Raw genomic sequence first — 24,310 nt, 5'->3', positions numbered from 1 at the left:
GTCCGTGATCAATCTTTTCGGAAAGCCGAACCGACAAAACACTTCCTGTAGCCTTTCTAGCACCGCTCGCGCTGTCACTTTCCGCAGCGGAAACAGCTCCACCCATTTGGAAAAATGATCAACGACTACCATCAGATGTATGAACCCCTGCTTACTCCTGGGGAACGGCCCCATTAGATCGCAGGTGGCTACTTGCCACGGACGCTCACTGACAATCGGTTTCATCAAGCCGGGCGGCTTGCCACCCCTTGATTTCACCGTTTGACAGACGTGGCAGGAACGGCAATAGCGACAAATGTCACGCTTCATGCCAAGCCAAGTCACAACCTTGCTCAGTTTCGCAAAAACTTTAGAGCCACTCAGGTGACCGGCAATGGGCTCGTCGTGAGAGGCTCGCAACAGTGCGCCTCTCAGACTTTTAGGCACAACCACCTTAAACGGGTCCACTCACTCCTCATCGGTGGCTATGTATTTCAGCAGGAGTCCATCATGGTCCAGCAAGTATGTATCCGCGGGGGACCCAGCGACACACGCCGGTTCCCGTCCCCATGCGCCCGCCGCACTACCAGCAGCGTCTCGGCGCTCCGTCTCCCTGAGACCGTCGCTCAACTCGCGACAAAACGGATCATCTTGCTGGGCCTTCAGTAACTCTTGTCTGCTGAAAGCGATTCCCATTCTCCCAAAGGGGAGCTTGGTATCGTTCCCACTCAGGACTGCAGCCATCGCCTCCGCTCGCATTGGCGTCACGAGTTCGCTTCCCTTTCGCTCCCCCTCTCGCCCGCTTCGCGGCGCGCTGCTTGCCTGGCCCGTGGAAAGGGTTTGCTCGTCGCCGCACTCACCCTTTTCTCCACTCGGCGGCTCCGCCGCCGTTTCGCCCGCGCCGCTTGCTTGCGCAAAGGCACCGCTAGCGGTTGTCGCACCGGGATCCAGGCTCCTGGTCGACACTGGGGCACGAGATAGTGCGTCAGCTACCACGTTAGTGCTCCCCTTCCGATACTGCACTGAAAAGTCATAATGCTGTATTAGGAGAGCCCAGCGCGCTAGCCTGCCTGCAGGCTCACGGAGCCGCATCAGCCAGCTAAGCGCGCTGTGATCTGTTTGCACCACAAATTTCGTCCCATCCAGGTAGACATCAAACTTCCGCAGTGCAAACATGATGGCGAGACACTCCCTCTCGGTCACGGAATAATTCCTTTCCGCGGGTATCAACGAGCGGCTGGCAAAGGCCAGCGGCTGCAACACACCATCGTATTCCTGTAGGAGAACTGCTCCTAATCCCAGATCGCTTGCGTCAGTCTGGACAACAAACGGTCTGGTCAGGTCAGGGAGCTTGAGCTGCGCTGTCTCCGCAATGGCGCTAGACAGACGGCAAAACGCCTCTTGCTGCTCAGGTCCCCATCGCCACTCAGCTGACTTACCCAGGAGCTTGGTCAAGGACGCCTGCACTCGGGCACAGGACGGAATGAACGACCGGTAAAAATTGGCCATTCCGAGAAAGCGGCGCAGGCCGCGTACGTCCTTGGGCGCGGGGAAATCGAGGATTACTCGAAGTTTCTCCCGATCTGGCTCAATGGAGCCTTCGCCCAGCGTGAAGCCAAGTAACTGAACTCGGATTTGCGCTAGTTGGGCCTTTGCGGGATTTAACGTCATCCCGGCGGCTCTCACCCTCCCGAGCACATCGGCAATGTGGGCCAAGTGCTCTTCGAAGGTTCGTGAATAAATCACGATGTCGTCGAGGTAGCACATGCAGTAAGACCACTTTGCTTCCCCGAGGACGCGGTCCATGAGTCTCTGAAAAGTCGCAGGAGCATTGCAAAGACCAAAAGGCATACGAGTAAACTCGAACAACCCTCTGTGGGACGTGAACGCAGTTTTACACTGGTCACGATTACCCATCCGGACCTGTAGGTAACCTTTGGAGGCATCTAATGTGGTAAAATACCGCGCAGTGCCGAGGTTTCCTACGATGGAGCTAATCGTGGGGAGCGGATAGGCATCCTTACGAGTCACTCCGTTGAGACGGCGATAGTCTACGCACAGGCGATGACTGCCATCTTTCTTAGGCACCAACACAATTGGAGACGCCCAGGCGCTGGACGAACGGCGAACAATGCCGGATGAGAGCATCTCGTCCAGCAAGCCGTCAATTACCTGCCTCTTGGCCTGGCTGACGGGCCTGGGGTTACACTTCAAAGGAAGCGCGTCGCCAGTTTCGATCGAATGGCTCACCAAATCGGTACAGCCGGGTTGATCGGTGAAGAGCTCATCGTATTCGCGCAACAGTGCCGACAAACGAGCCTTCTGTGTATCATTCAATTGAGTCGCACAGGCGATCAAAGGATGCGGAGCCTCTTCGTGTCGTGCCGCTCGATCCCGATGGGGATTTTCAGCCGACGAGTGCATAGCGCAGGGGCCTGCCCCCGAAGTTTGCACGTGACACGGTTTCGACGCTTCGACTGCACAGGCAACAGAAAGCGCCGGAGGGCTGATGAACGGCTTTAGCTCGGAAAAAGGTCCGTCGCGATAGCCTCCATTCGCAATGTCCACTACGATACCGGTTTTTAGGAGAAAGTCCCGACCGAGAATCACAGGAACACTGAGCCCTGGAAGATGAACGAAACGCGCGCGTCTCATTCGGCCTCCCCATCTGACAGTCAACCTCGCGGCGCCCGCCGACTGGGCCACGCCTTTCGCGAGGGTGAATGTCGTTCGGCTGTCCCGCAAGCGCACCGAGCGCTTCTGCAAGTGGGACAACACCTGTTCGCCAAACAACGAAGCGCTTGCGCCCGTGTCCAGCAACGCCGAGAATTTGCGACCGACAATGGTGACCGAAATAAACGGCGCGTGCGCACCAGAAAGACTGCTTGCCCGATACGCAGAGGGGAGAAGCAAGGGTTCGGCCGCTCGTGCCTTCACGAACGGCCCGCGCTCCCGTTTCCCTGCCTCACAGGAGGCACAAACGCGGAGCACTCCCTCGCTATGTGCCCTCGTTGACGGCAGCGGAAACAGCGCACTCCATCGCGGTCCCTTTCCCGCGACGGAGCAGCTGCGAGCTGCCGGGGTGGGTTCGCCGCGTGATCAAAGGAACCGCTCTGACGACCGTTACCACCGGTGATGCACTGGGTCGGATTTCGTCCCTGCTCGCGCGCGTCGAGTTGCGATGCAGCACCGGCTGCCCGCCTCCCGTACGTGTAGGGATCTAAAGCTCGATCGCTTATCTCCCACGCGCGCCCAGCTGTAGGGGTAGCCGCAAAGGCAGCTCCGGCGGGCTGTTGCCGCTGAGAAAGGGTCATGGCCCCTCCCCACGCGCAGCGCGGTTCGAGGGCCTCGCTGGCTGGCGGTGGCGGGTGATAGGAACGCGCGGCGAGAATGTCGCCTTGGATGCGCTTTGCCTCGACGGCCAATTGCTCCAAATCACGAAAGCGACTGCCGCGCAGGTACGCCGAAAAAGTCGGGTGTGCCTGCCTAATCACCCGTTCGACGCGCTCCTCGTTCGAGGCTCTGGGCTCAGCGATAGAAAAAAGGTCTTCCATCGCGCGTACGTACTCCTGAAGCGACTCATCAGGAGCTTGTGTGCGGAGCTCGAGCTCGCGCCGCATCCTACTCTCGTAGTCAGCGGGTAAGAATTCGCGCAGGAAGGCCGCGCGGAACTCATCGAGGGTTGCTGCTCGGTGGCCGGAAAGCCGATGCCACCTGGCCGCCGTGTCAGTCAGTGCTGCCGGGACGACGCGTCCGAGCACTTCCTCGTCGTCTAGACCCATGGCTCTCTGATAACGTGCGAGGGAGTCCAGGTAATCTCGTGCACTTTGCAGATCACCATACCCGCTGTAGGTCGGAACGGCCAACGTGACAGCGGGATGAGGGCGTTTTGGAATGGCCGAAAGCGTTTGGACTGCCCCCGTGAGTGCCCGAATCATTTGGGCGGCATTTTGCAGCAGCGTCTGTGCGCCCGCTTCAAAGGAAGCTGTCGGTGCATTAGCGGCGCGGGCGAGCGATGGGGAACTGTCTCCAAGCTCGATAAGCGGCGCGGTTTCAAAATGGATACCGGCCGTCGCGACTCTGGGGAGCGCCTGTTTTTCACAGCCGACTCTTGGGGCAGCTTCACGTGAAAATGCTAGGCCGCTTGCGGCTAGCGGTGCAGGCGCGTGCTCGAAATGAGCTTGGCTGCTAGGTTGCGTAGCAGCCAGCGGGCAAAATTCGGCAACGGCTGAGGCCGCGGTGCCGATCTGCGCCCCGGAAGCTCCACTGAGAGCCGTTTCGGAGCGCTGTGACATGGAACTACCATGCATTCCAAACGGAGCAGTAGTAGTCCATGTCCTTGTGCACTGTTCGGGTTGGGCTATGGCCCCGGACCCAAAACGCGCTACCTCTCCAATGGGAGCTGATACGTAGCGCCTCGTGTCATCCCGACTGGGGCTTGTGACAAGTGAGGGTGCGCGATTGTGATGCTCAAGGGGGGCACTGGCCCTGTTCTCGAGCAATGCGGTATCTGCTAAAAGTGTCAGCGGACAGAACTCACGCGGAGCGGACATAACGCGGGTAAACGCGGCGAGTCTGATTCGCAAAGGCGGGCTGACTCGGCTAAGACTAATCAAAGGCTTAATGAGCCTTTGATACCGCGTTGGGCGCCAGTATGGTGACCCCGCTCCTAACTGCAGCGGACGATCACCGCGGGTTCACGCTTAGCGAGCCACAGGGCCGCTACTCCGTTTACTCGCGTATAGCGCACCGCTCCGCGCGCTCAACTGATAAGGCGTTTAGCACGGCGCGGCAAATAGACAGTGTTCTAATGTAACAGTACACAACACTTTATTGCCACTGGCGGCACCCCGAACAACAGCACAATGTCCGCTCCCGGGACGCGGGTAGCAAAAGCACCCGCACGCGGACGTTCACAATAAGGGGAAAACCGCGAGCACGTCGCAGCTGGCAATGGCGAGCTTTGACACGCCGGTCGGGAAAAGGTCCCTCACGGCTATGCTGCGCACTCTCACGATGGCCACTGGGCCCGGTCGCGAGTGTTAGGGCAAACCTCGTACGCGCTGGGCCTACGGCAAGTGCGGCTCGTTGTGGTACGACCACTTCAAGCACTAGGCACCGCTGTGGGCTTAGCGTACGCTACCGAAGCTAGCACTCAAGTAAACACGCCTGCCGAGATGCCCAAGGCCACCCCAGGCAGGCTGCAGTCCGGCGATTCCCAAAGGGGACGCGGACGAAGGAAAACACGTGCTTACCCGGCGCCGTCCACGGAGAAGAGAGCGCTCCCTCAGCGCGCGCAGTAGCGCGCGCCGTGCCCGCACGTGGCGCCATCTATCGCCACGTGGTGTTAACAGAGCAGGAAAGCGAAAGGGTGTGGCCGTGTGGCGGAATGCCCGCGAAATGGTCGCGGGCGCGCCTCAGATCCCCACATCGTGCAAGTAAAGAATCGCTGAATCTCTGTCGATACGCAGCATTCACAACCACATGAAGCTGATCGTTCCTCGTGTGCAGCATATTGCCAACTAAGCTGACCCCGTCACCACCTGGGCACTTGCCGCATTGTACACACGCATCTGTAATGAAAGTGTTTGTGATGCCGTTCCCAACCGCACACGGCCATAGCAAAGGCGAGCTGCATACGTTCGTGATGGCAGCCCGTCTGTACGGTGCATTTAGTGGTATTGCACGAAGAGGCGGTGTGAACGGCGGCACGTAGTGTTATACCGTCACAATGTGGGGGTGCTGGCACCCCCTGTAAAGTTGTTTGTGCCGTGTGGCGCACGTGCCTCGCCCAAAAGCCACATTTCGGGTTACAACAACCGGGTGGTAGGTGGCGTTGATTACCACTGTCATCATCATCATGGTTGTGACAGTGGTAGCGCCAGTAGTGACCCTTGGTGGAAGGCAAGCCTTGATGGCGGGTGAGAGTTGAGCGAGCCTCTTCTGTGCGTGGCAGCTGCCGCAAACGGTTGTCTCCAGCGTGGGTGCTCGGCGCATGGCACCGCAGGCCTGAACGCCTGGGGGCCCTCGTGGTAAGTCAAGCGTTGTCGACGCTGCCATGGGTGTGTTATTGTGTGTTTGTCATGTTTGTTTTGGAGTGTATGGAGATTGTGTGTAAGGATGTCTTAGTGCGCTGATTACGACTGATGTATCATTCAGCGGATGATATTGTCGTTGAAAATTACTTAAATAAATGTATGTACGTTATTTGGTTTGTACCAACCACGTGTGCTGTGTCCGTTCACTCCAAGGGCGTGGTGTTCGCTCGCCATATCCAGACCCTACAACGTACACCTATTACTAGCTGCACCAGGCTACACGAACTGCTGAGCAGTGAGCTGAAGATGCTTATCAGAAGGGTTGTTGAAGATTAAGCGGTACTGGCACATTTGCAACCTGCCGCCATCACGCCTTCATTCATTTTTCAGTGCTTATACGTAAAGACAGTGCCGTGCTGCTGCATCACACTCTGGCATTGCAACAAAGCTGCCTTTCACGCTCTGCTACGGTAGTCGAAAGTGTCATTAGCATCGCATCGGTTGCCCCAAATCATGTACATAAACACAATTCAGCCTCTGCATTGCCCCATTCTCGATAAGGCAACTGAAGACCATTAAGCCTCCAGTACTTCACCATTATCTTTGGCAAAAGAATGTTGCTGTCTTATCAGAATATGCTTAGAGAACCTCTGCAACTTTCTTTATGTACTTTCACTTTGAATCATTTGAAAAATGTTCGAGAATTATTCGATTCACAATCAAACTTTCATAACCGAATTCGCTTTGCTCTCAAAATTTTGCTAAATATTTGCTCAGCTCTACTTTATATGTACACTTGTTCATTTTGAATACTTTGAAATTTCTAATAATATAAATTCGTCTTGAAGGAAGTTCGAATAATGTAATACTAATTAGAATACTCAAAGTACTCGAAGATTCGCACATGCCTACAAATTACTGACACCTACCTGTTGGCAATGATCTCATTCCAAAGAAGCACAGAGTCCGCGTTACTGGGAAGTCTAGAGTGCCAGCTTGACACCAAATCGTCGGCACTATCAGAACCTGTAAAATAAGCATTCAAATTTCTACTTTAGTAAGACATTCTGATAAGCTAGATGGTTCGCAGCTTTTAGATGTCGTCAAAATGCTCGAAAAAAAAAAAAAAAGAAACGCGCCAGGCCTGCACAGAACGCGCAGCACAGTCACAGCAAAAGCTCGAAAAGCGGCCTTTCAGAGCTTTTGTTAAACACTCATTGGGTAATTGCTACAAGCACACTTGCAGGGTACCCACTACACCAAAAATCGTCCTAATTTTTTGTGTGATGATGATGACGACCTCATAGAGATGGCGCTCACCCACAAATGGGGATGGGCCAAGAACTAAGTGGCAGGATGTGTGACATGGAGGCGATCACTATGCCATTTTTCGTCATTCTTGGAAGGGGCATGGTACCTGCTACACACTTGGAAGGAGTTTCGTGCAAATTTTTCATGCAGTGGCTGACGAAGATGACTAATTATGCCTGAAGCTCTCGTAATGAATTGGAACATTTAATGAGCCACTTGTTACGCTATTTGCATTGTGCGACCCTTGGTTGTTGCTTTGCTGTTCTAAAACGCTTTATCACTCACATTAATGCGATTCCTCTTCAGACATCAAGCCTGCCTGAGGCCAGTTTGCAACGAAATTTCAAGCAGCGGCGTGGCTCTGCGGTAGAATATTCGTTTGGCACCCAGGAGACCGGGGTTCGATCTCTGTGTCCTTGGTGTGTTTCTCATTTACTCACTTTTTTTTCCTATTTCACGCGATAGTCGTTACGGACACTGGCAGCGGCGAACAACTACTACGGTGCACATGACCCATGCTGCGAGAACAGGGACAGAACCAAGAAACGTACAGAACACCACAAGCGCAGACTGTCATCTCTGAGTTAGCACTCGTAATATTCTGTATATTCCTCACTTGGGTCCAAGTTTTTTTTTTTTTGCAGTTTAATGATGTCTAAAGGTTTCTACCACTTTGAATTGTATGCAAAGGGAGCAAATAATGGATGTAATGTAAACCAATAAAAAAATTTAAGTGAAGGCAATAAATGTTTTTAACACTGCACAACAAGGTTGACACCTTGTTGCTTTGTTACACAACAAGGTTGACAGCTCCTTGCTTTTCCAAGATTGAAATGGCCACTGGGAATGTAGCCACACACACAGGAAAGATATCGAACTACTAATCGAATTAAAAAGCAAGCAAACAAAAAGAGCGAAAGTTGACTTCCTGACTACAAGTTAAGTGATTTAGCACAGATTTTTTTCTTTTTCGAAACGAGAGAGATTTTTTTCAAGACATCCGTGTCTGTACAATTTGCCTGCTCCAGTTCTGAAAAAAATATGCGCTAAATTACCTCACATATGCCGTACTAACAAGACCAGAAGCCAGCCCTTGCTAAATCTTGATTAGGGATATGAATATTGGAGTGCAAAATTAGTAGTTTTTCAAGGTGGATCAAATAATGTGAACTTTTTGAATAGTTCCCGAAATGTTTATCAGTAAACGTAAAGTATTCATGCGTTTAATGAATACGGTATTAGAAATACACTCAAACCTCATTATAACAAAATAGCACATTACATGAAAATAAGTTTGTTATATCCGAAAATTCGCACTGAAGGTATAATCCTAACAATATATCTTTTGCAAGACTACATTTCATTTACTTGGTTAAAACCAATATTTCTTTATATCCAAGTTTGTTATATCAACGTTTGAGATAACTAAAAATGCACGGTAGCACTGCTTTCCAGTTTCCTTCATACGAATCAGTTCTTTATAACACACATCTAAATCTAACCAAATCACCATCTTTACCTTCACCTTAAACAAAATGTGACAACTACTGGAATGAAATCAAGCATTGATTGATATCTGGAGTTTAATGTCCCAAAACCACCATATGATTATAAGAGACATTGTAGTGGAGGGCTCCAAAAATTTCGTCCACCTGGGATTCTTTAACATGCACTGAAATCTAATCTTTAACGTGCGCCGAGCGTGTCAACAGTGTCCGTTCACTCCGAGAGCGTGGCGCCTGCCACTTCGAGACCCCACAATCGTAACACTTTGTATTGCCCTTGTACTTCCCATGCTTTCAGATGAGAGAGGCACTATCGAGAATAATATAACTAAACAAATAAATAAAATATTATAACGAGGAATGACTACACTAATGGGCAAAGGATATTTCTTGTACACCTTGTTAATGACGTGCACGACACAAATGTGATGAAGTTAGGCGAGCATCTCATGTTGAGAACGTACGGGGTGACTTACGCTTGAGGTGGTTCAAGTACAACGTGAGGTCGGTGAGCGGGAGCAGGCATTCCAGCTTGCCCTCGATAAGAGCCGGTGTCAGGACGCTCAGGCTGCTCCAATCCTGGAAGCGTTGAAGATAAGCATGGGCAAATACAGTAGACTCACGATAATTCAAACTCTGATAATTTCTAGTTTCAGTTATTTAAACAAGACTCAATTTTTTGGTTGGCCCTCGTTGTTTCAATGTACTTGAAAGACTCTTAAAGTTACTCCATCATTCGGTTAATTCATACTTTTTGCACTTCCGTACCAGAAAATATCTGCTGCTTTCCCACTACTATTTAAAAATTTGCATGTTCATATAACCCGAAAAGTCTAAAATTGAAAAGTAAGCACCTCAGACCTTTGAGGAAAAAGGCTTTGCTAGTGAACAAATGTTTGAAACGAAGCACATGCATGATCAACCGTGATGCTTCTCAACTGGTCAAATGGTATAGAGAGCTTTGTGCTGAAGGCACATATAGCAGAGAAGCAGTTGGTAATTCAACATTTCTTTAAAAGGTCTGATAAGCAGTGAAGTGCTGATAAACTTGTGGACCTTACACCTCTGTTTTTTGTTGATTGCGTGCAGTTAGGTTTGACAATTGCTTAAAAAACAATTTTAAATCTGATAAAATCAATGCCTAATCATAATGTGTGATGTTGCCTCACACACAGTCATATATCTGAGAACTTCTCATAATTCAAACTTATTGATAATTCAAACAAAATTCAGAGGTCCCTTCAAGTTTCAATCAGCGAGAGTCAACTGTACACGATCATTTTGAATATTCCAACAAAAATAGGACTATTCAAATTTGTTTTGGCCTGAATATACATTATTTGAAATATTCAAGTACAGTACAAGCTCGTTCATTTGTTCCTCACAAATTTTGAAAATCAGATTAGTCGGACATGCTTTCTGGTCCAGGCCAGCATATGAATTGTTCAATGGCATCAAGCTTTTGTTAACTCAGTCACATTTGGCTGCAACCCGGTTAATTTAGACGATTCTCAGGGTGCGCCAAGTGCGAAGCTCTGGAAATGTCCTACCTAAAATAATGAATGAAAATGGCGTTCACAGACAATCAAATTGAAATTGAGAGTCCACATTCATCAGTTTCGAGAACGGTTTTGCGAGCCATGCGGATCCGGTGCTCTGAAGCTCCTTCAAATCGAAACTGAGACTGGTGGGTAATGAGAAGCCGGTAATGAGTTATCTGTCGCACTCTGCAGCAAAAAAGAGCGAAGCCAGAATTTAATGGATCAATAGCCCTTTAAAGACGGCTGAAAATGTGGCCCCACGTTTGTTAACAGTACTCAAGAAACGTATCTCTCTCCTACCTCCAGAAACTGTTCTGTAAGGCACTTGATGTAGTAGTCGGCCCGGCAAGTGTCCTTCTGCGACAGGCTCAGAAGAGCAAGTTCCTGGCAACATTCTACCTGTAAAGTAACAAAACAAACTAGGCAAGTTTTGTGCTATGAAAACTATTGAAAAGTGAAGCTCTAAGTATGCGATGGCTAGTGAGACCACATGGCGTCGTAAATTTCCTGCTTGATTTGTAATATGCATGTGTAATCTTGATTTGGCAAAGAGAGATCACATGACCTGCTGGGTCAGGCAATGGTGTTTCAGCGAACGAGATTTGCCGGTGGCGTTAGTGGAATTATGCCAAATGCAGGCTTCCTGTTATCTACATCACCATCTTAAGCAACCAGGTGCCTTCCCTTGGTTTTGTTACAGTTATTGTAAGACTAATTATAGCAATCAATGAATGCACGAGCTGCTTTCGGACTATTTTGTATCGAAAGTCATCAACATCATTCCTTTGTTTTATTTCTTAATTTTCTCTCCATTCTGATCACATGACCTGCATGAAACCTACTACCACTACTACCAGTATCACTACTACCACTACCATTACTGCCACTACTACTCCTATGAGTACTACTACTACAGTCGAATCTCAATATTTCGAACATGCTTAATTTGAAGTTCCAGTTATTTAAAACTCTCGCTGAGGTCCCGTCAAAGCTATGTGTATTCCAATGGGTGAAAATGCCCTGTAATTCAAACGTGCAAGCAATTGCAACAGTTAATTCGAACATACTGCGTTCTAGAAATGCTCTCAGCACCACGCCTAATTCCACGGAAATATTTCCGACACATCAATGCTGCGTGCGAAAGAAAAGAAAAGACTGCGGTGGAATGTTTGCTCTCTCTCAAATGCCGATCTGCGACACGCCTGTGTCACGCTTCTCCCTTTTTCGTCCCTGCCACGTAGAGACCCTTCTCCTTTAAAACGCCGGACGTGAAGAGCGAGAGAAAACAAAAGGGAAGTTGTCGCAGAGTTTTACCTCTCTCTCAAATGCCGGTCTACTTCTCTCCACGTGGAGACGCTCCCCCTTTCCCCTCACGTGCTGGCCACGCTGCAGCTGCGGCGCAGAAGGTAGTAACGGAGACGCAGTCATTGTTGTCGCCGTCTATAGAAAGTGTCGGCGCTGAACGTTGCCGCGCGCAACTTCTCTTGCCAGGAGAATGCTGAAGCCGAAGTAGAAATGTTTTGGAAGCTGCGCGCAAAATCAATTGACTCGCTGAAATTCAAACAAGTGCTGACGCGCATCACCGATCACTTTAATTAACGGCGGATGTCCTGTGATTTGTGAATAAATGTAAGTCTTCTGAAACTTCCCCCTCGAGTGTTTGCTAAATGCACACGCGCCACTGCATAGTGAGCCCTCTGTTCATTTAGCTTTCATTAATTCAAACTTTTAATTTGAACGAATTTTCAAGCTCCTTCGAGTTCGAATTATTGAGATACGACTATACTACTACTACTACGACAATAATGTCACAAGGTAGACTAGGATGGCTTTATTGTTGAAAAAAAAAACAACTAAAGCTGGCATAATGTTACATGGCAAAGAATTGTTTTGTCAATAACTCCACAAGTTCATTGACAGTGTTAGTGGGCTTGCCTCTAAAAAGCGGTTCCTGCTCGAGTCCTCCATCCACTCCCGTACGACGCTCGGGAAGCCCTGCTGATTGTCGTCTTCGCCGAGAATGCTCTTGACACGGGCTTTCACATAAACCGGCAAGTAATGCTCCTGTGAATTTGCAAATGAAAGTGGGATACACAATGCAGTGCCAAAAAATATTTTTGGTAAAAAGCAATCACTTTCGCTGCTAGGCCGAAGCAATGAAACGAAGGAGATAGCAAGAGTTGGGAAGGTCACGCAAAGAACGACAAGCAGCTGGATACTTGCATCGGACCGCTGAATTACAAAGGAGGATGTTTGAAAAGATATGCACATGTATACGCAGGACAAGCTTGAATTAACGAGTCAGTCAGTCAGTCAACAAACCTTATTTGGGTCTCGTGAAACTACGCAGTCGTAGTTGTGTGCTGCGTCCACGTTGGGGCCGGAAAACCATGGTCGTCCGCCCGTTCGCGGGCCTTTCCAACAGCCCTTAGTTGTTTACGGAGATCGCCGCTTCTGAGGGCTTCCTCCCAGTTCTCTTGTTTATTAAATGAGGCATTTTGTAACACTGAACATTGCCAGAGCGTGCGAGCTATCGAGCAATACTCTTCATGGCACTCAGGGCAGTGTGGATCGATGTCCAGAGCGAGTTAATGAGTGTCGCAGTTGTTACGCCTTTGTGTTTGAGCAACGTGCTGCAAGTGATGACAATGCGAAACCCGACACTCCGAGATATTTATTTTCCTTTTAAATTGTGGCGCGCGTTCTGGCCCCTCAGTGTCTCTTGCCACACAGTGGCATCTGACCCAAGGTGTGCCTGGTGTGCATTTTTTTTTCCCTTCCACATCACGAGTGGGTATGGAAAGGGAGCACTTTTTCGTGCACATCAGCTGAGCAGTTTTCAAGCTGGAAGCAAATGCAAAAGCACTAAGCGACAGAAAACACGATCAAGCTCCACAGAAATTTGCATACTGCCAGCAGCAAATGATGTATACGAATAGCTCGCCGTTTGTAGGCTGACACGTGCATAGCGCATGGCTGAGTTGAGCAGTGTGCTGCAGAGAGAAATCTCGCTAGTTCGAATCCTTGTTTGGCTGCTTAAAAATTTTTTCTTCCGATTTATTTTCTTTGTCTTTTTTTATATATATACATACATATACATATCCGCGATGTGACAACGACGACAACGGCAAAAATACGCCGCTTGTGTCTATATAATTGCCCTAGCAATACAAAAAGAGAAGCCCTACTCCTATTAGAGAAATGGGGGCAAACGAAGTGTGTGTGCCTGACCTGGTCCAATGCTCCTTCCCATGGTGCAGTGCTCCTTCCAAGCATTTTCCTTCCTCCGTACCAAGAAAAGGACCATCATAAGGTCTGTTCCAATTCGTCTGCACCACTTGAAGCAGTTTAAAAACGTTGCACCTTGCCATTTGTTCTAGTGGTGTAGCAAAGGTGACCTGTGAGCCGCATCATTTCAAAAGGTGCTGGAGAGATGCAGCATAGAGGCTCCTAAATATACACTAGAGGAAATTATAGCACTAGTGTCTATGGGAGCTGCAAAGCATGGCACTTCAGCGAGCATGGGATTGATGGGAAGTAAACGGATTTGTCTAATCTTCATACTTGTGGCTCCGTGAGTGTTTGTGTGGCTTGAAGCTGTTTTCTGAAAAAACAAAAATCAGCAAATTTTCAGCGGTTGCACTTCATTACCTTATTCTTTTAGGCTTACCATTTCAAATCAGGTCACAAAGTTCAAAAGGGTCCATTCTTTCCTTCGAAACAAAACCGAAACACAGCCTAAACGAAGCCAAAAGTGCGATTCGCTGCCCGCAAGTACGAAGACTAGGCAAATCCGTGTACTCCCCATCATTCCCATGGTCGCTGAACGATCGCAGCACCAGAGTCCCCTCTAGTCAATTTTAAGAAACTCTATGAGGTTCAGTGCTGATTTACGATTTCCTTGCACTCCCTGTACTGACGTTCCGGCCTAATGCCGTCCTGCACGTTTGCACCAGCAGCTGAGCAGACAACGCAGCATTCGGGCGTAGGTGCCGTGCACATGTCTACCGACGTGGTGTGTTTCGCCAAGGAGGCTGCACCTCGTAAGCGGTTCATATAGGCAGTTTGCCACTTCTCAATGTTATGTCAAAGCGAACGAAAGTGAGGCCTGCACCGTGTCGGAACTTTGTCATTTGTGTCTAATGTTCAGTTGCCTGCAGCACTGAAATCGCACTGCAGACATTCTGAACTTCAATGTGCATCGCTGTGAACCAGTTCCGCTTGGTGCAGGCAAATCAAATGGACCTAATGTGATAAGCAGTGCAACACTTTGGTTGATACAGGCAATAACAATGGCCACATGTTCGAATCTAAGCGAAAATTAGATGTAGAGTCGTGAAAAGGAAGTGACCTTGATAAAAGATCAAATTGCCGTATCAGATATGGCTGATCATCAACAAATACATGACTGGGAAAGCATCAAGTATTAAAAAAACAATGCCGAACAATATGCATGTGACCAATGCACCTCAAAAGGCTGCATTTCTGTTTATTTACCAGCTTTGGGTTTTTTGTGTACAGCGCACCACTGAAGCCTGTAGCTCATAACAAGGTCCGCTTGAGAGAGTTTATCATACCTCATGCATAGACTTGCAAGGCGACATTTAGGCACAGTGTTTGTACCAGCTACAACAGAGTGACTATCTGGCTAGCAACTGCTTTACGTTTAGGGGTGTACTGTCGGGGCAAACCCCCTACATGCGGTACTGTGACAAAATCACCGGTTACAACTACTTCTTCGACATGTGAACTTTGTCTAGAGCCAAAAATTTTTTAGAAGCTCAGAGCCAAGCCCAGGATACCATTAGTCAGTGATCTTTAGAAAAACTGGCCGGCCAATAAATAAATGGCCAGTAATTCATAGCATTGTAATATATAGCTCAGCTAAAGGAAGTTTCAGCTGTGCAGGTGAAAATGTGTGCTATATAATTTAGTGCAACACAGTGTCTTCTGATTATACCTTACGAAATATGACCTGAATGTCTTGCGACAAGCATCGCAGATTTGTGTTTATTTAGCGCTGAGTGAGCGGAGTGACACCTCTCCGTGACCAGTGCCCGAGGCTCATTACCAGCGCTTCTTACCAAAATAAAATCAAGCGTTGTATGCCACCCACTGGATGCATAAAAAAAAGGTGCGCTGATATTATGTAAATTGAAGTAGCCATAAGTCCACAAGTTCTATTAGTAATTTTCTAAGTAGCCATTACATAGAAAGTGCTCAAAAACACTACAAAATCCATGAAGCGAAGTGGTCTCGACTGAAACACTAGCTCAGAATGCACAGCCCTGCCTGAAAAGGATGAAACAGCATAGTAAATGTATCAATTCGGTTGCGTGTAGCTTTTCTGTACAGCACACTGGACATAACGAACCAAATTTATTATTTAAGCAGCTCATGCAGTGACCCCTGGAGGGCAGAAAGAGGAAGGGGGAGGGGTGTTTCCAACACTAACCTGCCGATAACCTCCATCCCAGAGGCTGTCCAATGTCGAAGGGCTGCACTGTTCTAGCCTTGCGTCGACTTCATTCTGGAGTTCCCTCCACTCGCCCAGAAGGCAGCAGCACTGAAAAATTTACATGCCTGTAGCTGTAATTACCTCCCGCTGAAAATTCTGTCAATATAAACGCTGAACAAATATGGCTGCATGTCCATACGAAAACGTACAATCTAACATGTCCAATTCAAGAGAGAGAAAAAAAAAATGGATCACGCCATATCCACGAAGTAAATGATGATGAGTGGGCAGAGCTCCGGAGGTAAATCTGGCAAACCGTACATCCTCCGACATTACAAAGGCTGCAAATGCTATTGCGGTGCTCATACAGTGTAATAAAGTTTTATACTAACAGATTTAAATTTTTGGGTACCTGAAGTATGGCGTCGTCCCAAGTGAAGCCATCTGCACCATGAGGTCTGCTTTCAGCAAGCTGAAAAAAACAAAACGAATGAAATTTTGGCAGTCGTTTTCAGCGCGGCATGCCCAAGTGTTAAAAATGTCAAATGTGGGCCTGGAAAAAAAAAGGATAGCTGCTGCTGTTTGAAAGACATTTACACATGTCCCAATAATCTGAAAGGCTATCACAATCTGCATGCACTTTCACTGCAGGCTGTTTACGCTTCCCGATAAGCTAAAGCATATATATCGGGCAGCCCTCCATGTCTGCGAAGCACGAGAAGTGCCGAGTTTTTCCCACAATAAATGACATTTAAAAAAGTGACAGCCTAGAGAATTCCCAAAAACGACATTAGGAAGTTATGTACTAAGTGGTTGGGCTGCAACTACGGTAAATCATTCTTACTTTAATTAAAGCAAATTACCTATTAGTAAGACAGCTATAGTGTAGTGGGGAATAGGGAGGGAGACAGTATCTAGTTGGAGCACCTGAAAGACGACTACGATGAAGAGCTGAGCTCGTGACAGTGACTGACGCCTCTTGACCAGGCAGTTGGTTTTATTCAATAAACCCCCTTATATTTTGGTGGAGGTGCAGGGTAGTCTTCGAAGCTGGAAATACTAAGTCGCACCTTACCTGCAGTGCCAGCAATGCCGGAAGAACCCTCCACCCAAGGTACCTCGCAAGTTCCCTCCTCTACATGTCCCGGCGTGTGGCCACTGCGTCACCCACCGATCTTCAGCGGCACCGACGGCCAAGACGTTGAGGAGTGGCTGGCTACTTACCACAAGGTGAGCGCAGCGAACAAGTGGGACGATGCGGCTAAGCTGACCTATGTAAGCTTTTACTTGTCCGGCGTCGCTAGTCTCTGGTTGTGCAATCACGAAGCCGACATTGCCAGCTGGGATTCATTCAAGGCCTCCTTTTCGCAAGTCTTCGACCGCCCTGCTGTGCGAAAACTCCGCGCAGAACAACGACTTCGTGAGCGCGCTCAACAGCCAGGAGAGACTTTTACCAGCTACATTGAAGACGTTGTTGACTTGTGCAAGCGGGTAAACCCAGCGATGCTCGAAGCCGACAAAATCAAACAAATCCTCAAGGGCATATGCGATGACGCATTTCAAATGTTGTTAGCCAAGGACCCATGAACCATTGCCGAACTCGTCAGCTTGTGCCAGAGTTTTGACGAGTTGCGCAAGCAACGCGCCCAAACACGGTGCTCTCTGGAACAACGTGATTCGATCGCGGCCTTGACTCTCGGAGACCAGAACGACATGTTGGCTCGCATAAAACAGTTCGTGCGTGAGGAGGTCGCTCGGCAGCTCTCCATTTTATCGAGCACGCCCGAGCCAGCACAAATGCATCCTTTGGCCCCAGATCATCTGGCCCCGGCCACAAGGCACGTCATACAAGATGAGGTAGCGTACGCTTTGCCTTTCGCTCGTTCACCACCTCTGGAGGCCGCACCCTTGACATATGCGCAAGTCGTTGCAGCCAGAGCACCTCGACAGCCCACCTATGCTACCTCACCGATCCCTGTTCGGTCATCACCAGTTCCGTTCAGCCGGCCGATTGCAGCGTTTCCGAATCCATGGCGCACCGCAGACAACCGCCCGATTTGCTATTCTTGCGGTTACGCAGGACATGTGGCTCGCTTGCGCCGCCGCCGCCCTCTCGTTCAGAGCGACACCATGCAAAGATCGTCGCACGACTCTCGGCGCTTTAACAACACCGCACGTCAACAAGGATCCTCTTCACCCGACCGCCCTCCCTCAGTCAGTCACCGATCTCCATCTCCCCGACGTCGCTCCCTGTCGCCTATGCGCCGTCGATCCTGCCCTTCACACGTGGAAAACTAGATGCCGCAGTTCCGGAGGCACGAACTGCATCGTTGTCGAAAGAATCAAGTCCTCGCATTTCTCCGACAAACCTCATCGACATTTTTGTGGATGGTTACCGTACCCTTGCGCTTGTGGACACTGGTGCTGCCATTTCAGTAATTGATTTAAAACTTTGCCGCATGCTTCGGAAGCTTACCACGACGCCAAAGAGGTTGTCCCTCCGTACTGCAAGTGCTCACCATATTCGACCATCAGCTGCCTGTACCACCCGCGTTCTCATCCAAGATGTTTTGTATACCGTTGAATTTTTTGTACTACAGGCGTGTTCTCATGATGTGATTCTCGGCTGGGATTTTCTGTCTTTAATCATGCGGTTATCGACTGTGCTCGTGCTGAAGTGGCCTTCTCTGCGTTGTGTGCCTCGTCTCCGGAATTTCCATTGAACAAGCTGTTTGTCGCTGACGACATTGACATACCACAGACTAGCGCAGCCTTTGTTCCCGTATCTTGTGCCGATGTGTCTAAGCCTGCAGTGTCGTTTACGTCTTCCCAAACATTCCAAAGTCGCAAGAGCCTCGCGTTGCCATTTGCAGTTCTAGATATTTCGGCGGGCGCTACCAAGTTGTTTGTCACAAATCCCTTGCCGTCTCCCACAACCTTGCGTCACAAAGAATGTATTGGAACATTCCAAGACTTAGACGTTTCCTCCATCTTCGACCTTGACGGTGAAAGTGATTTGCAGCTTAATGCATTGATGCCATCTGCCCATTCAATTGTCCATGAAAACAATAATTTGTTTGGCCCTTCAATTGATGGCGAACTTGAAGAACCACACCCCGAAAAGCTTCTAGAACTTCTTCACCAGTTCCGTGGCTCGTTCGATTGCCAGCAGACGTCTTTAGGCCGAATGCACACCGTTGTCCATCACATTAACACCGGCTCCCAAGGGCCTCTGCGACAGCGTCTCTACCGTGTATCTCCTGTTGAGCGTCGCGTGATCACCGAGCAAGTCGCCGACATGCTTCAACGTGACGTCATTCGGCCGTCCAGCAGTCCCTGGTCTTCACCTGTGGTACTTGTGAGGAAAAAAGACGGCTCGATTCGCTTTTGCGTCGATTACCGCCGTTTAAACAAAGTCACAATTAAAGACGTATACCCTTTGCCGCGCATCGATGATGCCCTGGACTGCTTGCAAGGCGCTGAATTCTTCTCATCACTAGACCTACGGTCCGGTTATTGGCAGGTCCCCATGGCACCATCAGATCGTCCAAAAACCACTTTTGTGACGCTCGATGGGCTATACGAATTTAATGTAATGCCCTTCGACCTTTGTAATGCGCCAGCCACATTCGAAAGGATGATGGATAGCGTCTTGCGTGGGCTAAAATGGAAGACATGCCTATGCTACTTGGATGATGTCGTTGTTTTCTCCCCTGATTTCGACAGCCACCTCCATCGTCTCAGCGAAGTCTTGAGCTGTCTCACCAGCACAGGCCTTCAACTAAACATCAAGAAGTGCCACTTCAGAGCTCGGAAGCTCACAATACTTGGTCACGTTGTCTCAAAACAGGGCGTCCTCTCAGACCCAGAGAAGCTTCGTGCTGTCGCTGAGTTCCCGAAGCCTACGACCGTGAAAGCGCTTCGCAGCTTTGTCGGACTATGCTCGTACTTTCGCCGCTTTGTGAAGAACTTTGCTTCGATAATCGCACCACTGACACAGCTGATCTCTGGCGATGGACACCTCTCTGATTGGTCGCCAGCATGCGATGATGCTTTTGCAACATTACGCCATCTCCTTACTTCACCACCTATTTTATGCCACTTCGACCCTACTGCTCCAACCGAGGTGCACACGGATGCCAGTGGCATAGGACTTGGCGCTGTCCTTGCTCAATGCAAGCCTGGCTTCTCGGAGTATGTAGTTGCGTATGCCAGTCGCACCCTAACCAAGGCAGAGCACAAATACTCGGTTTCCGAAAAGGAATGTTTGGCCATTGTTTGGGCATTACAAAAATTTCGTCCTTACTTATATGGACGCCCATTTGATGTAGTGACAGATCACCATTCACTCTGTTGGCTCGCTTCATTGAAGGATCCTTGGGGCCGGCTTGGACGTTGGGCGCTACGTTTACAGGAATTTGATATTCACGTAATTTACTGCTCAGGCCGCAAGCACACCGACGCATATGCTCTTTCTCGTTCGCCCCTTCCTTCAGCCGTTGCACCTGTTTCCTTCGCCGAAGCTACCATCGGCAGCATCGATACCGCCGACATGCCTTCGGAACAACGCAAGGACCCTTGGATTGCCTCGCTCATCGACGTTCTCTCCTCGTCTTCGGTGACACCACGCCAGCATCTACCTCGTGCACTACGTCGGCAAATTCCCCATTATGCAATACGGGATGCCATAAATAAATAAAAATGTTGTACCGTCGCAATTTTCAGCCGGATGGTAGGAAATGGCTTCTTGTTATACCTCGCCATTCGCGCTCCAACATGTGCGCGTACTTCCACGCAGACCCTCAAAACGCGCGCGCTGGCGCTTTGAAAACATACGACCGGCTTCGTCAGCGATTTTTCTGGCGTGGAATGTACTCGTACGTTCGCAAGTACATACGCTCCTGCACTGAGTGTCAGCGACGGAAAACAACTTGTCATGCCTCTGGCGAATTACAACCATTGCCGTGTCCAGCTCGGCCGTTTGATAGAATCGGCATCGACCTCTACGGCCCAATACCTTGTACTCCTGCGGGAAATCGCTGGATTATTGTGGCCGTTGACCACCTAACCCGCTACGCTGAAACCGCCGCTTTGCCAGCCGTTGCTGCTCGTGATGTCGCCTTGTTCATCTTGCGTAGCTTTGTCCTTCGCCATGGTGCGCCACGTGAGCTGCTTAGCGACCGTGGGCGTGCGTTTCTATCGCAAGTCGTCCAGGAGCTTCTCAGTGAGTGCAATATTATTCATCGCACCACTACAAGCTATCACCCACAGACAAACGGTTTGACAGAGCGCTTTAACCGCACGCTCGGTGATATGCTTTCTATGTACATATCCTCCGACCATTCTAATTGGGACTTGGTGCTCCCTTTCGTGACGTATGCGTATAATACGGCCACACAAGCAACTACTGGGTTTTCACCTTTTTTTCTACTGTACGGACGTGAGCCCTCTTCTACGCTTGACACGATACTTACTTACCGCCCAGATGCTTCAGAATACCGCCCAGCCTCCGAACTTGTTCAGTGTGCCGAAGAGTGCCGCCAATTAGCGCGTTCATTTACGTACGTCGCACAAGGTCTCCAAAAAGAACGACTTGACCAAGGCAAGCCTGCTCACAGCTTCCCCGTAGGCTCATTTGTATGGCTTTCGGTTCCATTCCAGTCCCCCGGCCTCTCCCGAAAGTTTGCACCCAAGTACAATGGTCCGTACCGCATCGTTCAATGCACGCCACCTGTCAACTAAGTCGTCGAACCAGTGACACCTGCCGAGGACAGACGATGCCGTGGTCGTGAGACAGTCCACATCAGCCGCTTAAAACCTTACTATGATCCCCTTGTGCTTGCTTCGCCGTGAGTCGCCAGGATGGCTCCTCTTCACCACCGGGGCAAATGTAGTGGGGAAGAGGGAGAGAGACAGTATCTAGTTGGAGCACCTGAAAGACCACTACGACGAAGAGCTGAGCTCGTGACAGTGACTGATGCTTCTTGAACCAGGCAGTTGGTTTTATTCAATAAACCCCCTTATAATAGTTGATTAACCCTTTCCCTAAAGAAGACGAGCTGAGCCCATTTGCAGGATTTGCACCGTTGGGAAGTGCGTACATGCGATAAACAAAGTCAACCAGACGTCGCAAATCCCAACTCTCAACTGCCTTTATTCTTGTCTGATCGCTCTTTTCGCCCTCCCCTTCCCCTGTGGTGAGAAAGTCAATCGAGAAAGGGGAGAAGCGGTTAGAAGAGAACTGCCACGTCTACTTTGGTTTGTAGGCGGCCACCACAGTACCATTCCAACCGAAGAGAAGCTGAGCTCATTCACCCTGAAACAAGCATTTGGGGGCAATGCAGTTTAACTGCGCTGATCAATTTTGCTGTATTCTGTTTGACTTCATCAGATGGCATGGTAAAAAAAAAATTTTAAACTGCTCTGCGCAGAAAGCACGTGCTTTGGTCAAGAAAGGACTTGCTTCCGAGGACTAAAATCAGAAAATGCCAATCTCCTCAATGTGCACTCCTGCTGGCAAAAGCTTCATTCAGAAAAAAACAAAAAACAAAATACACCAGAATTTAGGGAAATGAAAAAGAATTTGAGTCCTCCTGCAATGTGGCTGCGACTGAACATAGCAGTAGTTTTCGTAAACCATCAGAATCGGACGACAACCACATCTCGATGTGCTGGCAGAAGATAGTGTTAGATGCGAGCAAACCACCACCGGCATCTCCAAGGTTTGTTTGCATGAACGCGCTTGTCAGTGCACTCTATTACACTTAAACCTCCATATAACAAACCGGATATAACGAAATACCGGTTATAACAAAGCAAATTAAAAAATAGTCTTTCAATAGATATAGTGTTAGGAATAAGCCTTTACAACGAATTTTCGGACATACGAACTTATTTTTGTGTAAGATGCAACTTTGTTATCATGAGGTCTGAGTCTACTATTATTTTTTTAACTTTAATTCCTGCACTGAAAGCTGGAAAGGTTAGGGCATTTTCGGTGGTGACGTACAGTAAAGCCAATCCTATGCATATTTTAAAAATCTATATATTGCCACCCACACGTAGTGGGTCGACTGCAAGAGCGGCTCTACCATCTGGAGGAAAGAAAGAAGATCGCGTGCCTCTTCTCGACTCGAGAGCCAGCCACGACTGACGCATCGTCCCAGCGCTAGCTATTCAGTGGTTTAATAAACCCCCAGTACTTGTGATTCATCGTGACAAATTGGTGGAAGGTGCTGGGTAGTTTCACGGATGCTACAGACCCCCCCAGGAAGCCGTAATACGAGTTCAGTGTCAGTCAATACTCCCGTGCATCGGACCAGCCGCCGAATCAGGGGATTGCCTCCGGAAGTCGACGATACTGTTCCCATCACGTCAACAAACATGACCAGCACTTCGGTACAAACCTTGCCAACCGGCACGGGAAGCATGTCGTCGAACTGCTATACGTTGGAAAGCCCACGGGCACCGGCGACGTTCCATGGTACGGAGCGCGAGGACGTTTAGGACTGGTTGGCAGACTTCAAGTGCGTAGCCACCTTGAATCAGTGGGACGACGCGGCGAAACTGGGTCGTGTCTACTTCTATCTCGAAGACGGGGCACACACGTGGTGTCAAAATCGAGAGGAGCAGCTGACGACGTGGCCCGAATTCTCTCGTAGACTTCTGAAGACATATGCCAGCGCTGACCGCCAAGAAAGAGCTGAACGAGCTATTCTTGCCCGCGTCCAGTCGCCAAACGAAACTGTGACCACGTACGTCAAAGACATGACGCGCCTCTTCCGCTGGGCAGATTCAAGAATGACGGAGGACAAGAAGTTGTGTCACTTGATGCGCGGTGTCAAAGACCAGCTTTTCGCCGGTCTCGTGCGAAGCCCTCCAAAGACGGTCGCGGAGTTCTTGTCCGAAGCCGTGACAATGCAAAAAATGCTGCAGCAGCGATCAAACCAATACGACAGGCAAGTCAGTGGCATGTCCACTGCTGACATTTTCACCGCCGCTGGGACCAGCAATGACTCCTTACGTGAACTCATCTGTAATATCGTACGTGAAGAGTTGCAAAAGGCTGGTGTAACACCTCATCCTACGGTTAGCTCTATTGCAACTGTGATCAAGGATGAGCTGCACCAGGCCCTCCGGGACACCTTGCCTCCGGATACAGCTGCGTCAGCTCCTGCTGAATACCGCCGTGGGACAACCTAAGCGGAAGCCTTGAAACGCCCTGCTGCATCGCCGCCATTGTTCGTTCATCCTGTCCCTGCAGTTTCGCTCGAGTCAGCGCAGCACATACCATACTACGAAGGCACGTACACGCCACCGCCCCTGCCCTTTGTCCGTGGTGCTTTTGTCGCCCATCGTTCGGTGCAACCGGTCCAATACATCGACGATCAGCACTCGTCTCCTCGGAAGTCTGATGTCTGGCGCACACCTGATCACCGGCCTCTATGCTTTCACTGTGGAGAAGCTGATTACTTGTAC

At 49.4% G+C, this 24,310-nt stretch overlaps 2 protein-coding genes across 5 annotated transcripts in view; both read right to left on the bottom strand.

Annotated features, from left to right (window-relative positions):
* The window catches only part of LOC119180381 (DNA-dependent protein kinase catalytic subunit), a 231,258-nt gene that overhangs the window by 43,245 nt on the left and 163,703 nt on the right, over positions 1-24,310 (bottom strand). For all 4 annotated transcript variants that reach the window (XM_075869063.1, XM_075869064.1, XM_075869065.1 and 1 more), the window contains 6 exons: positions 16,245-16,304; positions 15,830-15,940; positions 12,310-12,438; positions 10,675-10,773; positions 9,310-9,412; positions 6,947-7,043 (listed from right to left, as the gene is read on the bottom strand). In XM_075869063.1, coding sequence (XP_075725178.1) covers positions 6,947-7,043; positions 9,310-9,412; positions 10,675-10,773; positions 12,310-12,438; positions 15,830-15,940; positions 16,245-16,304 — 599 coding nt within the window. The remainder of the gene's footprint in view (positions 1-6,946; positions 7,044-9,309; positions 9,413-10,674; positions 10,774-12,309; positions 12,439-15,829; positions 15,941-16,244; positions 16,305-24,310) is intronic.
* LOC142767426 (uncharacterized) lies at positions 2,912-5,479 on the bottom strand. The gene has a single exon (XM_075869066.1). It carries the CDS (start codon positions 4,530-4,532, stop codon positions 2,913-2,915), a length of 1,620 nt encoding a protein of 539 aa, XP_075725181.1. The 5' UTR covers positions 4,533-5,479; the 3' UTR covers position 2,912.

Source organism: Rhipicephalus microplus, chromosome 7 (assembly GCF_043290135.1).
Source record: "Rhipicephalus microplus isolate Deutch F79 chromosome 7, USDA_Rmic, whole genome shotgun sequence".
Lineage (NCBI taxonomy): Eukaryota > Metazoa > Arthropoda > Arachnida > Ixodida > Ixodidae > Rhipicephalus > Rhipicephalus microplus.
The sequence above is the reverse complement of the archived record's forward strand: the minus strand, read 5'-3'. Positions and strand labels throughout refer to the sequence as shown.